Source organism: Oryctolagus cuniculus, chromosome 14 (genome assembly GCF_964237555.1).
Source record: "Oryctolagus cuniculus chromosome 14, mOryCun1.1, whole genome shotgun sequence".
Taxonomy (NCBI): domain Eukaryota; kingdom Metazoa; phylum Chordata; class Mammalia; order Lagomorpha; family Leporidae; genus Oryctolagus; species Oryctolagus cuniculus.
Genome location: NC_091445.1, coordinates 6,712,177 through 6,726,227, shown reverse-complemented (window position 1 = coordinate 6,726,227; position 14,051 = coordinate 6,712,177). Strand labels below are relative to the sequence as shown.

The window sequence follows — 14,051 nt, the reverse complement described above, 5'->3', positions numbered from 1 at the left end:
CCGTTGGTTCACCCTCCAATGGCCGCCGCAGCCTGCGCGCTGCAGCCGGCGTACCGCACTGATCCGATGGCAGGAGCCAGGTGCTTTTCCTGGTCTCCCATGGGGTGCAGGGCCCAAGTACTTGGGCCATCCTCCACTGCACTCCCGGGCCACAGCAGAGAGCTGGCCTGGAAGAGGGGCAACCGGGACAGAATCCGGCGCCCCGACCGGGACTAGAAGCCGGTGTGCCGGCACTGCAAGGCGGAGGATTAGCCTAGTGAGCCGTGGCACCAGCCTCGGCTTTCCATTTTTAATCTCCAGGGCTCCCTGCGAAAGTGTTCCTAGGATAACCACGAACAAATTCATCACCATTTCCAGGAGAAACACTTGTTTTCCTCTGAATTAATGACGTTGCCAGCAGGCATTATGCTCAGGCATGAAGCAGACTTTACCAAGTTCATGAAAAACGTGTTTTGTGAAAACCTGGCGTTTTGGGTTTCTAAAAGTTTTGTAACAAAATAAAATCCTTTAATCCCATTTTTCCGTGAACATTTTGAAGTGCCCTCCGCCACACTTCTACTTTGGAGAAACATTTTCTTTTCTTCCCACCACATTTGAGAACCTACCCATTATGCTTTGGTGGTTTTCGTACAGGTACTACTTAAAATAAAGTCTTTAATTGAGATAAACAAGATATGTCTGGAAGAGATTCAGCCGGAAGACTTAACATGGTCATTTCAGGATTTCATACTGAGCTGAGTGTGTACTGACGATCGCTGGATCATTCTTAAAGCATCTGCCTTAGGTCAGTGGTTTGCTAGGTGCTGTCAAAATTGGCGTGAAGGTTAAGCCAGACCTCAGAAGGCTCCGTGTAGGAAGCCGACCCTCGGGCATCTGTGCTAGGATGGGAAAGGGGCAAAGGCACTGTGGGAGAACTTGGTCAGAGCAGCAAGGAGGGCTTCCTGGAAGAGGAAGACTCTTGGCTCTGCAGAGTCTTTAGACAGAATGGAATTAGGGCATGAGGTGAGAACACACTAAGCACCAGGGTAAGTCCATATTAAAAATCCCACAGGGGGTTGAAGTCCTGGCTTATTCCAGAAACAGAGGGCACTCTGAGATGCGAAGGCTCAGGAGGTGGCAGATGAAGTGGACACGCTTTGTCTGCTACCCCGGTAATTGACTAAAAATGAGGGCAAGACACTGGAGAATTTTAAGATGGAAGTAGCAGGAGTTCATAGCCAGGGGAAGGCAGGTCACAGGTGCCAGACGACGGATCTGAGAGCAAGCACTCTGGCTGGTCAATTCATTCAACCACTGCTTAAAGAAAGAACTGGGGAGTCAGCTAATAGTATAGAAATTAGATAAGCCATGTTTGTTTAAGTTCGCCAGCTTTGATGTGTACTTGACTCGGATGGTTTAACTTAGTGTCTTTGAAGACATGACTTGGTGGGCGGCAAGCAAAGCGATTCATTCTTGAAGTTCTTTGTCAGGGTTTCTAACGACACACTAGGTACCCTGCACTGGGAGAGATCAATAGCGAAGTTAAAGAATAACCAACCGGTCAGGGAAAGCCCCGCGACAAAGCCAAAACTGGGAGGGGGTTAAGAAAAAACAGCTTTGAGCCAGGGAGCTTCAAAAAGTTCGTGGAAAATGGACTTCAAAGATGAGTTTGTTTTGGTGCCAAGAAACATTGAAGTCCAAGCACAGTTTCTCCAGGGACTCCATGAAGATCTTTCATGTGCGTGGACTTCGAACAAGTTCTGCAAAACAAACTTACCTTCTAATTGCCTGAATTTCCACAAATTTTTTGAAGCACTCTCTGATAAATCGCCAGAGAAAGGACAGACCCAGCGCTATGCATGAGTGTGACTTCATGAAACTTATTAGGCCAACATTCCAAATAAACGAGACAGATTTTTAAAATATAACAAAAACAAGAATTTGGCATTTTACCAAGGCTATCAACATCCTATTATAGAGGCCAATAATGTGGGACGAATGAATCAGAACCTGAAGAAAAAAAAGCAATTTAGATAACTTGGCCACAAAGCATCGTTAATTTAGTATAAACATATGGCTGGAATTCGTCTAGCTACAAAGCTTGATTCTGTTAAACGCGATATAATTGTACTGCAAGTTTATTGGAAGCAAAGTTTAATTATCTCAATAAAAGCAATCATTGAATTGAGACCTAATATCTACTTGTTTGTTTTTACTGAACTGTAAGACTGAACATCAAAAGACAGCCTAAGGTAAATATCAAGCACTCTTGTTGTCTTAATACTGCTCTACCTCCCAAGACGGGTAAGCCCTGACAATTTCAAACCAACAATGGGGAGAAAGGGGGTGCAGAAACGGAGAGGATCACTCTAAAACATAGAGTCCACAGAACCTCCCATGGTCCAGGTAGCCCCACTTCCAAGAGTAAGCACACCCTGTTCTCCCCAGTGAGGACGTCACCAAGCCCTTGGAGCAAACCGTGAACCAGAGGAGGCCTCCTTACTCAAAGGCCTGCACACATGGAAGCCATCAGGGGACAGTGATGGCAGAAGGACTGCAGAGAGCCGGAGAAGGACAGAGTGGGGACCAGAGCAGGGCGGAGGGCCAGGGATCAGTCACAGGGCAGGGAGGCAGGCTGTGGGGCAGAGGACTTTGCAGTTCCAAAGCGTTCCAAGGGACACTCCTTTGCACAGTTGTGTTACTTAAGAAAAAACAGGGGCCGGCGCTATGGCATAGCAGGTAAAGCTGCTGCCTGCGGTGCCAGCATCCCACATGGGTGCCAATTTGAGTCCCGGCTGCTCTACTTCCAATCCAGCTCTCTGCTATGGCCTGGGAAAGCAGTGGAAGAGGGCCTGAGCCCCTGGGCCCCTGCTCCAATGTGGGACATCGGAAAGAAGCTCCTGGTTCCTGGCTTTGGATCGACCCAGCTCTGGCTGTTGCAGCCATCCAGGGGTGAACCAGGGGATGGAAGATTCATTCTCTCTCTCTCTCTCTCTGCCTCTGCCTTTCAAATAAATACAATTAATCTTAAAAAAAAAAAAACGAAAAGAAAAAACCAGAGGTGTGTCAGAGTTGCTTGTGCATATATGGGGATCATTCATTTGCTAAAATCTGATTGCTTATATATTTTATTTGCTGCCTTTTTTAATCTGAGGCCCTCACTCAATGCACCGCCCATAACCCTTAGGTTTCAATTAACACGGGCCATTTTAGGAAGATCAGTATTTCTCTGTGGGCAAAATGCAGTGCTCACTAGTAGACCAAGTGTAGGACCAGCCTAGACTCTGGAAATGGCAACTTTTTTTTCACAGTATTTGTGAGCCTACATTAAGAATTAATGGACACGGGGCAGGTGCTTGGCCTAGAAGTTAAAACACTGCTTGGGATCTCCATATTCCATGTCAGAGTGCCTGGGTTTGAGTCCTGGCTCTGTACCAACTCCAGCTTCCTGCAAATGCACACCCTGGGAGTTAGCAGGTGACGGCTCAACTGGCTGGGTCCTTGCCACCCACGTGGAGGACCCAGACTGAGCGCTGGACTCCTGGCCCAGCTGTAGCTATTATAGGCATTTGGGAAATGAATCAGGAGACAGAAGATCTCTTTTCTGCCTTTCAAATAACTAAGCTAAAAAGTTTTTTGGTTTTTTTTTTTTTTCATGGATACAGAAAACTCCAGTTAGCCTTGGAATAATAACATATAATGAGTCAAGTTCACCTACATGGCACCTGGCAGGGAAGATAAACTCCCTAAGGTATTTACAGATCCTTGCATAGCTGCCAGATATAAGTCAACATTCCATTTCACTAACCAAGCTCACAGGGATAAGGGGTAAGGCTTTCTCTTACACACTGTGAGAAAAGCAGAGAAGCGAACCACTTCTTTGAAAAGGTAACTTGCTAGCATAAAGAGCAAAATCAACACCTAGGACAACTCCATACTAAGGAGGAAAACACCCAAACCAACTCTGTACCAGCAATGACAGACTGGAAGCAGACTGGCACTTGGCTCAGACACGTGAGTGTGGAACGAAATGAGACTTTTTCAGACAACTCCAGCTATTCTAAGTTCAGGCTGGAACACACAGGAGTCCAGCCTACAACTACAGTATGAGATAAATCCTAGCCTGGATTTGTAAGACACAAATAAGCGTCAACTGGAATCCGCACCCCCGGGTCCTGGGCATGCTAACCTCTGTCATACAGAGAGGTGCTAGCAAGAACCACATTTTCACAGAGCTATTTATAAGGGAAAATCCGTAGGAGGTAGACTTAATAGTGGATCGGCTAGAAACCCAGCCTAATCAACAGGAATGAAGCAAGCACTCAACTAAGGAAAACTCATTCCATTCCTCTATTATATAACAGACAATGGGGAAATTATAAAAAGTCTTTATTAAAATCTGTAACAGATAAAAGGACTGTTTTAATGTAATTTACTTATAAGTTAAATTAATGAAAATAAAATTGTCTAACTTCAATTAAACCTGACATATAAGGACGTATGTGATACACCCACTATTAATCTAACAGGCCATTACCAACCTTCTTAGGTACAGCAAAAAATGAAAAAATACGGATGCAACAAAGGCAGATACAACATCCAGCTAGGCCAGCTGCAAGAAAGTGACAGCACGGTCCTGAGGCTGTCGTTCCTACATCTCACTGCGGACATATTTTAAGGATGATCTACTTTTCCTATGTTTTCTGTTGGCTGCCAAAAAATCTACAATGAAAACAGTGCTGGATTAAACAAGAAGCGTGTTGAGAGAGACAGACAGACAGACAGAAAGCCAGGCTTTATGTTGGATTGCTCAAAGCAAAACTGGAATAAGGGATTAACCACTTAACTCTCTGTGACTCTGAACAAAGAACTCAACCAACTGCCCAGTTAACCAGGTCAAGAAAGACCAACTGCTACTCTTAACAGTTCCTGGAGGAAGTACACACGTGCAAGTGCTTAATATGGCGACTGGCCCAGACCCACGGAGCGTCGTGTCCATAAGGCACAGGGACGCCTGCCTGAACACACCAGGCAGATGACGCTGGCACCTGCTCTAGAATGAACCTCCTATTTGGCCAAGTGCAATCAATCCAGTGGAATGGCAGGAGAGGAAGGAAATTCTACTCCCTAACTACTTCACGTGTGAAAGGAGCTTAACAATCCTTTTCAAATCTCACTCTTCAATTCAGAATTCAGTGTGCACATATCATCTAGCCCAGTGGATACCCAGTCTGTCTGCATTTCCAAACCTCCTGGGGAACACTCTAGGTATCCGGGTCAAGGCCAAGGAGCCAGTGTCTTAATCACACTTCCCAGGTGACTATAATGAGCGCTCCGTCCTGAGTACCACTCACACAGCCAACCACATTTGAATTCTTTCCAAAGAGTTGTACTCAGGGCCAGCACTGTGGCTCAGTAGGTTAATCCTCTGCCTGCAGTGCTGGCATCCCATATGGGCGCCAGTTCAAGTCCTGGCTGCTCCCCTTCCAATCCAGCTCCCTGCTACGGCCTGGGAAAGCAGTAGAAGATGATCTGAGCGCTTGGGCCCCTGCACCCATGTGGGAAACCCAGAAGAAGCTCCTGGCTCCTGGCTTTGAATTGGCTCAGCTCTGGCTGTTGTGGCCATTTGGGGAGTGAACCAGCAAATGGAAGACCTTTCTGTGTCTCCCTCCAACTGTCTGTAAATCTACCTCTCAAATAAATAACAATAAAGTCTTTTTTAAAAATCATATATAAAAAAGTTATGCTTGTCTGTTTACTAGTGGAGGCTCAAAACAGCTTCACTTGTTCTAAGAACCTTTTGCAGGCCACACTAAATTGTGGTCAGCATTTCTGCCACTGCTTTCCGTAAGCACTCTAATTTTTTTTTAAGATACAGTCAAATCAGCAATTCTATTTAAGATGAAAACTGAGCAATTGTTGCTTGGATAAAAAGGAGCCTGTGTGGGACAGGCTTGAGAGACCTGTTTCCCGGCTCCTCTCTTTCTGCATTTTTCTATTCCTTTTTAGCTCCAAAGCCGTACAGCAAAGCAAGGGCAGCCATGGGAAAGACAGGCTGAGCCCGACGTGGTCCAGTGGAAATCTGTGGGCTGCTCGTCTAAACAGAGGCGCATCTGTTGATGAGACGCCAGCAGCCTGCAACTCTGTCCTGTTCGTGAAGGATCCTAGTAGTCCCGGCACTGAGCCCCAGTCGCCAGCCCCTCAAGAAGACACAGTGCAGGCCCCATGCCGCCAGAACCGTAGGGCTCGCACGGGGGTCTTACCAGAGCGCTGCCGTCGGTCCAGCGGAAGTCGTGCTCAAACACCTTGTCATTGAGGCCGATCCACTGGTAATCGTGGCCCAGACCTGACGGGAAACCACACGACAAGGATGGTGAGCTCCGGGCACACACAATCGCTCTCAGGTGAGTCACGCACACACTTCTCCTCCTAGAAGTTTATGTAGTCGCTCATAAAAACTCCCTCCTAATCGAAGTGTCTTCTGTTCCTCTCAAGGTGCTTTAAACTAAAAAGCTAATTTGCAGGAGCGGGCGTTTAGCCTAACGGTTCCGATGCCCACGTGCCACATCAGAGTGCCGGGGCTCCGTACCCTGCTCTGGCTCCTGGTTCCAGCTTCCTGTTAACGCGCCTGGGGGATGGCTCACGTGCTCCAGTCTCCGCCAACCACGTGGGGGAACTGGATTGTGTTCCTAGCTCCTGCCTGCAGCCTGGCCCAGTCCAACCTGTTGTAGGCATTTGGGGAGTGAACCACAGACAGGAGTTCTCTCTGTCTGTTGTCTCTCTCTCTCTCTCTCTCTCTCAAATAAATACATTCTTTTAAAAGAATAAAAAGCTAATTTGCAAAGACCATGAGACATTAAAGTATCAGAGACAATAAACTCCCTGGTAGTTTACTCTAGATACTCATCTCCAAGCTTACTCATGATAGGAATTTTCCATTTACATCTTTTATTACGCTATTCCATTAGCAAAAATTTTGGTGATTCAATAAAATGTGCCATATCTTACCAGGCTACCCTCTGTTGGGAAGCCACATGTTCTTCAAGCAATTTAAATAGTAAACACTTAAACAAGAGAGTTCTGAAAAATTATCCTCACCATGGCATGAGTCACTGGCAAAGACACCATGCAATAGAGCTAAATGGCCTGGGTCCAGATTGCAAGTTAACAATCTAACTTCTCCAAGATAACAGGCAGCAGAGGAATATATTTAACAGAGAATCAACAATGCTTCTGAAGCAAAAGATTTCCACACACCAGGAGTCTCCAAAATTTAACAGAAAATGTGTATTATGAAAAACCTATACAGTACACATTTTTGCAGCAAAATAAATTAATTTTTTAAATTAATTTTTTTTAATCAGAGAGACAGAGACACACCTCCAATCTGCTGGGTTGTTCCCCAGAAGCCTGCAACACTGGGGCTGGGCCAGGGCCAAACCCAGGAACTGGGAATTCAATTCAGGTCTCCCGCATGGTGGTAGAGACCCAAGTGCTTCAGGCATCACCTGCTGCCTCCCGGGGTGCACACCAGGAGGAAGCTGGATCAGAAGTGGAGGATCCAGGACTCGAACCCCAGCAACAGAGAACAGGAGGCAGGCATCTCAATCGGAATGCCAAATGCCTCCCCCTGCAACAACACTAATTTATCTTTTAACTCAACTTTCCCATAAGCTTCTGGAAGCACCTTCATATTTGTTACATTTGTCCTGGCTATAGTTTGGGGAGCTATTACTCAGCTCTGGTATCAAGTTTCATTAGCTTTCAATCTCCACCATTTCCTGTTCTTAATGCGGCCCTCACTCTCTATGGTCTAAAATAATTAGAAACCTGGATGAGAACCAATATAACCAGAGGATAAGATTAGGATGCTGCAAATTCGGTTTTAATTAGCAGGCTAAAAATAACTGAAAGCAACTTCAGTATTAGACAATGCATGCAAATACTCAAAATGGAGACCTTGGAGGCAGTCATGGCCAAGATTATGCCAAACCATGAGAACGGCTACTTTTAGAAGTCAAAAAACTGAAAGCAATTTCTTATAGTCCAACTTAGACCGTGCTGTTACACCTACAGCTGCCGGCAGCCAAGGCTATGCTCAGCCTTCTCCTCCCACTGGAGCACTTAGCCAGACGATTTGAGGAGCTCCCGGGAGAAGGAGCTAATCAACCGAATCCCACCGTGGCTGCTTCTCGGGGCCCTCGCCTATCCGGTACGTACGATTCACAAACATCTGTTCCTCGTGAGACAGGATGCTGGTGAGATGGGCGCCCTGCAGACGGCACTCCCGCTCAGCCGCGTCCCACGTGCGCCGGTGGGCAAAGTATTTGTAGCACTGCCCTTGGAACTTGTGCCAGCCGTAGTCACAGGTCTCAGTGTCTGGGGAGAAACGAGGTAGAGGCTGACTACACTCACCTGCGTCAGTCAACCTGGTCCCTCCCCCACAACCACATGTTGATAGGATTTCTGCAGCAACGTCCATGCAATGCCCCCCCCCACCACCACCACCACCAGGAACTGATGCACACAATTAGGGCCACAGTGGAATGCTTTGTCAGGCTAGTGGTTCCTGCGAGGTGGGTGGCTGCACATCTTGGACTGAAAAGCCAGTGTCTAAGAGCCACTTCCCTGATTCAAGCCAGTTTCCACAGGAGGGGAAGCTGGAAGAGGGGCCAGCCAGAGCTGCCTTAGGACGCGGAGGGGGCGAATTCCTTAGGGAGCCACGTTCTCACAGAATCACTCAAGTGACAAGATAAGAATTCGTCCTAATAGGATTAGGAACGCTCTATTTGCATAACAACTCCAAAACCTCTGGAAGTAGTCCTTTCCTCCTACCCTGACAGACAGCGGGGGTCACTGCTGCTGTCCTGTAAGACTTACAGAGCAATCAATGCCCGGGTGCAGCTGGAACTGTGCCCGTTCTGTTCTTCCCCACAAGGAAGGGAACAGATTTCAAGGTGAAGAAAAATGAAATAACCTGCGTTCTTTGGCTTAATAAATCCCTGTTCCACCAAGCCGTGTACGTGTGCGTGAGTGTGGGTACGTGTTTTCTCTTATACAACAAGCACACCAGAACTGGTGCCCCCTGGGATGGAAACATGGTTCCCAGACATCTAAATTGCACACTGGCAGTGAGCTTCAGGGGCACTTCCTTACCTGCCACTAGTAACAGCTTTGCTTACAGCACTGTACTCCCCTCTGGCCTGCCCTCAGCCACACCTACCTGAAGGCCGTAGATATCTCCAGCAGTATCAATGGCAATACTTTTGACTTTCACCAACTATATCTCAAAAACATACCAACACACTTAGAGGTAGAAACTAATAAGACTGCAAAGTTTATAGAACCTCAGGAATCAAGGAAAACCTTCCAGATGACCTAATCAGCATCCTCTCCCCTAATCTTACTGATGGATAAGGAAAACAACACCCTACCACGTTGGAATGAACGCTTGGTAGACTCGGTGGCCAAATGCAAACTGCACTTGGCTCCTGTCTCAGCGCACCTTTTCCTGCAACTGTGGGGAGGTGTGTATTCTGAGAGGTCTGATCCTTCTCCCCTGGCTGCAGTGACTCCGACCATACTGACACACAGCCGCACCTTCTCCCCGAGAGCAGGCTCGCTTGCAGTTTAGTCTATCAGGCGTGTTGTTTAGTTACAGCGCTGAGTAACTGTTTTGGACAACGTGCCCTGGAAGTTCTGAGCTGTGTGGAAGTGTTGTTGGGAGGCCACCAAGTCTCCTAGGAAGAGAGTCAGGACACAGCTAGATGGTTTGGTGTCAAAGCAGCACGCAGTGCCCAGAAAGGAAGCAAAGTCGGAGCGCCTGGATGCATGCGTTTCCCTCCGGGGAGTTCACTTGTAAGAATCCAGCCGGGAATTGGGTGGCATGGGGAGGAGACCTGGCCACAAAGGAGGGGCTTAGTGTCTAGGAGAGGAGGCTTAGAGACATCTTTACAGCACTTCCTGCTAAGGTCAATGAAAGGAAAGGCCACCACAAAACACACCAGACATCAGAGAAAGGGAAAAGGTTCATTGTCGGGGTTCCCCCACCGACAGGCTGCCTACCCGTGCACACAGAGAACAACAGCCTACTCTGGGAAAACAGGTTGTCTATAGCTCTGCAGAGGTAAGGAAGTGGGAGTAGCAAATCCCACTAGGGTGGGGGTGGAGCTGATGCTTGTGAATGGGCCATTTGGTCACGTGACTTCCAGTAAGCCAGGCTGGGCTTTGAATGAAGCTTACTGTACAAGATGGTGACAGGACCAGAGCCTAAGATGGCGCCATAGCTAAGACCATATTATTTTACTAACAGTCAATAATTTCATGCTGTCATAGCATACAGTATGTTCATATACACCTTTATCTAAAATATCTAAAAATCTAAGTCTAAACCTATATCTAAAATATCTATATCTAGGGCTGGTGCTGTGGTGCAGCAGGTTAAGCCATCGCCTGCAGCGCCAGCTTCCCATATGGGGCTGGTTCAAGTCCCAGCTGCTCCACTTCCAATCCAGCCCCTTGCTAATATGTCTGGGAAGGCAGCAAAAGGTGGCCCAAGTCCCTGGGCCCCTGTCACTCACGTGGGAAACCCAGAAGAAGTTCCTGGATCCTGGCTTCAGCCTGGACCAGTCCTGGCTGTTGTGGCCATTTGGGGAGTGAACCAGTAAATGGAAAATCTCTCTCTGACTTTCCTTCTCTCTCACTAACTCTGCCTCTCAAATAAATTAATTAAAAAATAAAATATCTCTATCTATAGATTACATATATGTAAGCTATAGCTAAAATCTCAATCTACATCTGAAAATACTGTGAAACTTATTTCATCTGACACAGAGCCATCTGTGTTAAAACCCCAATCAGATGAGATAGGCACGCTCTAATCATGCACGGGTAACTATGCAAACTCCCAGGTGCGTAGCGTGTGCTGCTCCTGTGCGGGGCCGCACAGGCTGAAACCTTTCTCTCATGCAGTTTCACTACGACTCTGCCTTTATGCCATACAGGTAATGTTATCAGTGCCTCTGCTGCAAACTGAAGAAATCGTCAACACCTCCACCCTCCTGCTTGGCAAGCTGTGCCCTGGACTCTGCCTGGGGCCATCCGTGGGCAGCACTGTCTCCCAACATCCCAAGGATCCTGGGTCTCGGGGCTGCTGTCATGCGCCCCTGTTCCAGTTACTGAGACTTGGAAGTTGCTAACACAGACCAAAGGTCAGCTAAAGAAACAATGACACAGTCATCACTGAACTTTGGCTAGAAAACTGTTTAGACAACATGGCTGTTAATGCAGAAAACATTTGTTCTTAGGCAACCTGAAAGGAGGAGGAAAAAAAAAAAAACCCTTCCATTATCCTGGCAATAAATCACAGGCGCACAGCTGCGTTGGGTAAACAGCCTTGAAGGGACGCTTCTCTGTGCATGGAGCGGATGATGGCTGCGTTTGTTCTGAAGATGAATAGAAGGCGCCGGAAAGTGAGGTGGCACCAGAAATGAAAGGGACACACGAAGGCCTTTTCTCTCGAGTCTTCTATTTAAAAGAGTGGGAAAAGGCACCTGGCCCCAAAGTCCCTCCCAAGATCCTCTTCCTTGTCATCCATCAGACACACACGAAAATACAAAGTTGATCTTTGAGAGTCACTTTCGAGGTGTGGAGACAGTGAGAAAAGCCTGGGCTTTAGCCATAAGCTACTTAGGCCCACTTATCCTATTCTGGAATGTACTGTGACACCTTGAACACACCACTTTTCCTCCTGAGCCTCAATGGGTAGTACCGCCAATGCACAAAAATGCTGTACAGCCAAGAGAAGTCAAGTACATGGAAGCCTTTGATAACCCATGAATCCCAAACATCTCCTTTGATTTTCTGTCCCCATTAAGTCTTCTGATCGAGGACTTGCTTCTGTTCACAGATCTCTCTCCTGTGCCCACGACACCACGACAGTGCCTGGAAGACAGTAGGTACTCCACAAATACCTGATGAACAACTCATTTTTTGAATGGTTTCTAGGTCTTGGAACTAAGAGAAGCTGGACTCATTGTGACATATTTCAATGCCTCACGCTTTTTGCACTCTTCAACAAATGACAACTCACTTCTTTAATTTAAGAAGCTCTGGCTTGGTCTCTTTCCATATTTAAAATTCTAACCCAAACAGACTCACCCTGTGCAATTAAAAAAGAAAGATACGGAAAACCTTAGCCATCACCCATTCTCTTGGAACAGGAGCTCAGTGCATGCCACTGTTGGCTTTGCTTTAATTTTAGCGACATCCGGATTAACACCACAAAGCTGAGTGTGGGGCCAGACCAACGTGTCTGAGTGTCTAATCCATTTCCATTTTGTCTGGTGGAATGGAAGCTTGGCACAGAACACTTTTCTCAAAGCCAAACCACTGGATGACTTGCAGTAGAGGAAATTGACATTCCAAAGCGGAGTGTGCTGAGCACGCAAACTGTTCCTCCTGGTGGACTAAGAAATGTTACCCTGAGCCACGTAAAATATGCTCTTAGGGTGGCCATCAAATGCAAATTACAGCAGTGCTGAGAATCTGGGCCCTTCTTCCATTCAGAAAAAGGAGATGCCTCTTAGGCAGGAAGATTTCCTGGTGCCCAGATCATCATGTTTTTATGTAGTATTGCCAGGCCAAGGCTAGTATTGCATTCAGACCCATCTATCAGCTAATCCGCAGGTATGTTTGATGATGAAAAATAATCCCATTGAGTCTCAAGTGCTTAGGGCAGAAACTAAAGGCAACTGACATGGAATTCAATAGTTCTGTGTACGCCAGCCCTGGTGACGTCGATACCTCCGTGTTCACAGGAAGGCGGCACACAGCAGCACCCGTCTGGTCAGCTGGATGTCCTTTACCCCTTTACTCCCGCTCAGTGTGCCTGCCTGTGATGCTAAGCCACCAGCAGTGAGGCCACACTCCACTGCAGACCATTTCTCACTAATGTATTCATGCACTTGGCTGGCTTCCTGTGCAGGACAGAATATGCAGCACGGCCACAGTGGCCGAAAACAATCCATAATGTTCATTATGCGAGTATTGCAGCAGCTCTTACCTTGTTCGCAAAGTACCCCGACGTAGCTTGGGAGACAGAGGCATCTGAATGTATTAAAACCATCCACGCACGTGGCTCCGTTCCGACAGGGGTTAGAGTGACACTCATCAAAATCTGAAATGAAATGGTAAGAGTGCCCAAAAAAAAGCTTTAAAAAAGATTCAAATAACTATTATAGTATTAATACTATTATTATCAAATAATAGTATTAGTGTGACGTTGCAAGGTAAGAGGACAACCAGGTAAATTTGAATATTGGATTCTTTTTAAAAGATTCATATTAAAACACCTTCTAAGAGGACATTCCTTAAGTGTCGTATTCTTTGGAAAGATTCTTCTAAAGAGTGTATGTAACTTTTAGTGTCAGGGTGCCCTCTGCAATATTCAGGATTAATTTACACTAAAGTATTAAGTATCATTCCTTTTTTATCTGATACTCATATTTAACTGGCCACCTTAAATTTTTATTTGCAGAATCTTGGTGACTTCCTCACTCCAAGGCAGATCAGATCTGCTGAGCAGAGTCACTGTCTCCAATGCTATTGGATGAGACACAGGAGCCCTCAATCTGCTTTACAGAATCCCGGTCTCCCAGCTCTGGCCCTGGGTCCAGTGTGCTCCACTAGCTCGCGTGAGGAATGCCCCGAACACAGGCCCGGCCTCCCTGCTTCAGGGCCCTTCCTCCCCAGCTCGTCTTCCCGTCTGCTGTCACAGGGCTTCTGCACTACTGCTTCTGAACACTCCATAGTTCCCAACTGCCCAGGGCCTGGGCCTCAACGTATGGTGCCTGAGATTGTGAGCAATGCATGAAGTCCTCTGGGGTGGGGGCACAAAGCTGCATTGTACCAGGCCGCCCAGCTGATTCTATCGCATCCTCTCTTACCAGAGTACAAGGTGCACTCCTGGCTTCAGTGTCAGGGCTTCCTAGCTCACCTGCTGCCCAGTGTGCTCTCCCACACACCCCTACATAGGCCTCAAGTGCACTCCCCACTGCGCGGCCTCTGCTTCT

At 47.1% G+C, this 14,051-nt stretch overlaps 1 protein-coding gene across 4 annotated transcripts in view; it reads right to left on the bottom strand.

Annotated features, from left to right (window-relative positions):
* The window catches only part of VCAN (versican), a 106,477-nt gene that overhangs the window by 18,932 nt on the left and 73,494 nt on the right, over positions 1-14,051 (bottom strand). For all 4 annotated transcript variants that reach the window (XM_008261907.4, XM_070056399.1, XM_070056398.1 and 1 more), the window contains 3 exons: positions 13,043-13,156; positions 8,200-8,358; positions 6,243-6,325 (listed from right to left, as the gene is read on the bottom strand). In XM_008261907.4, coding sequence (XP_008260129.2) covers positions 6,243-6,325; positions 8,200-8,358; positions 13,043-13,156 — 356 coding nt within the window. The remainder of the gene's footprint in view (positions 1-6,242; positions 6,326-8,199; positions 8,359-13,042; positions 13,157-14,051) is intronic.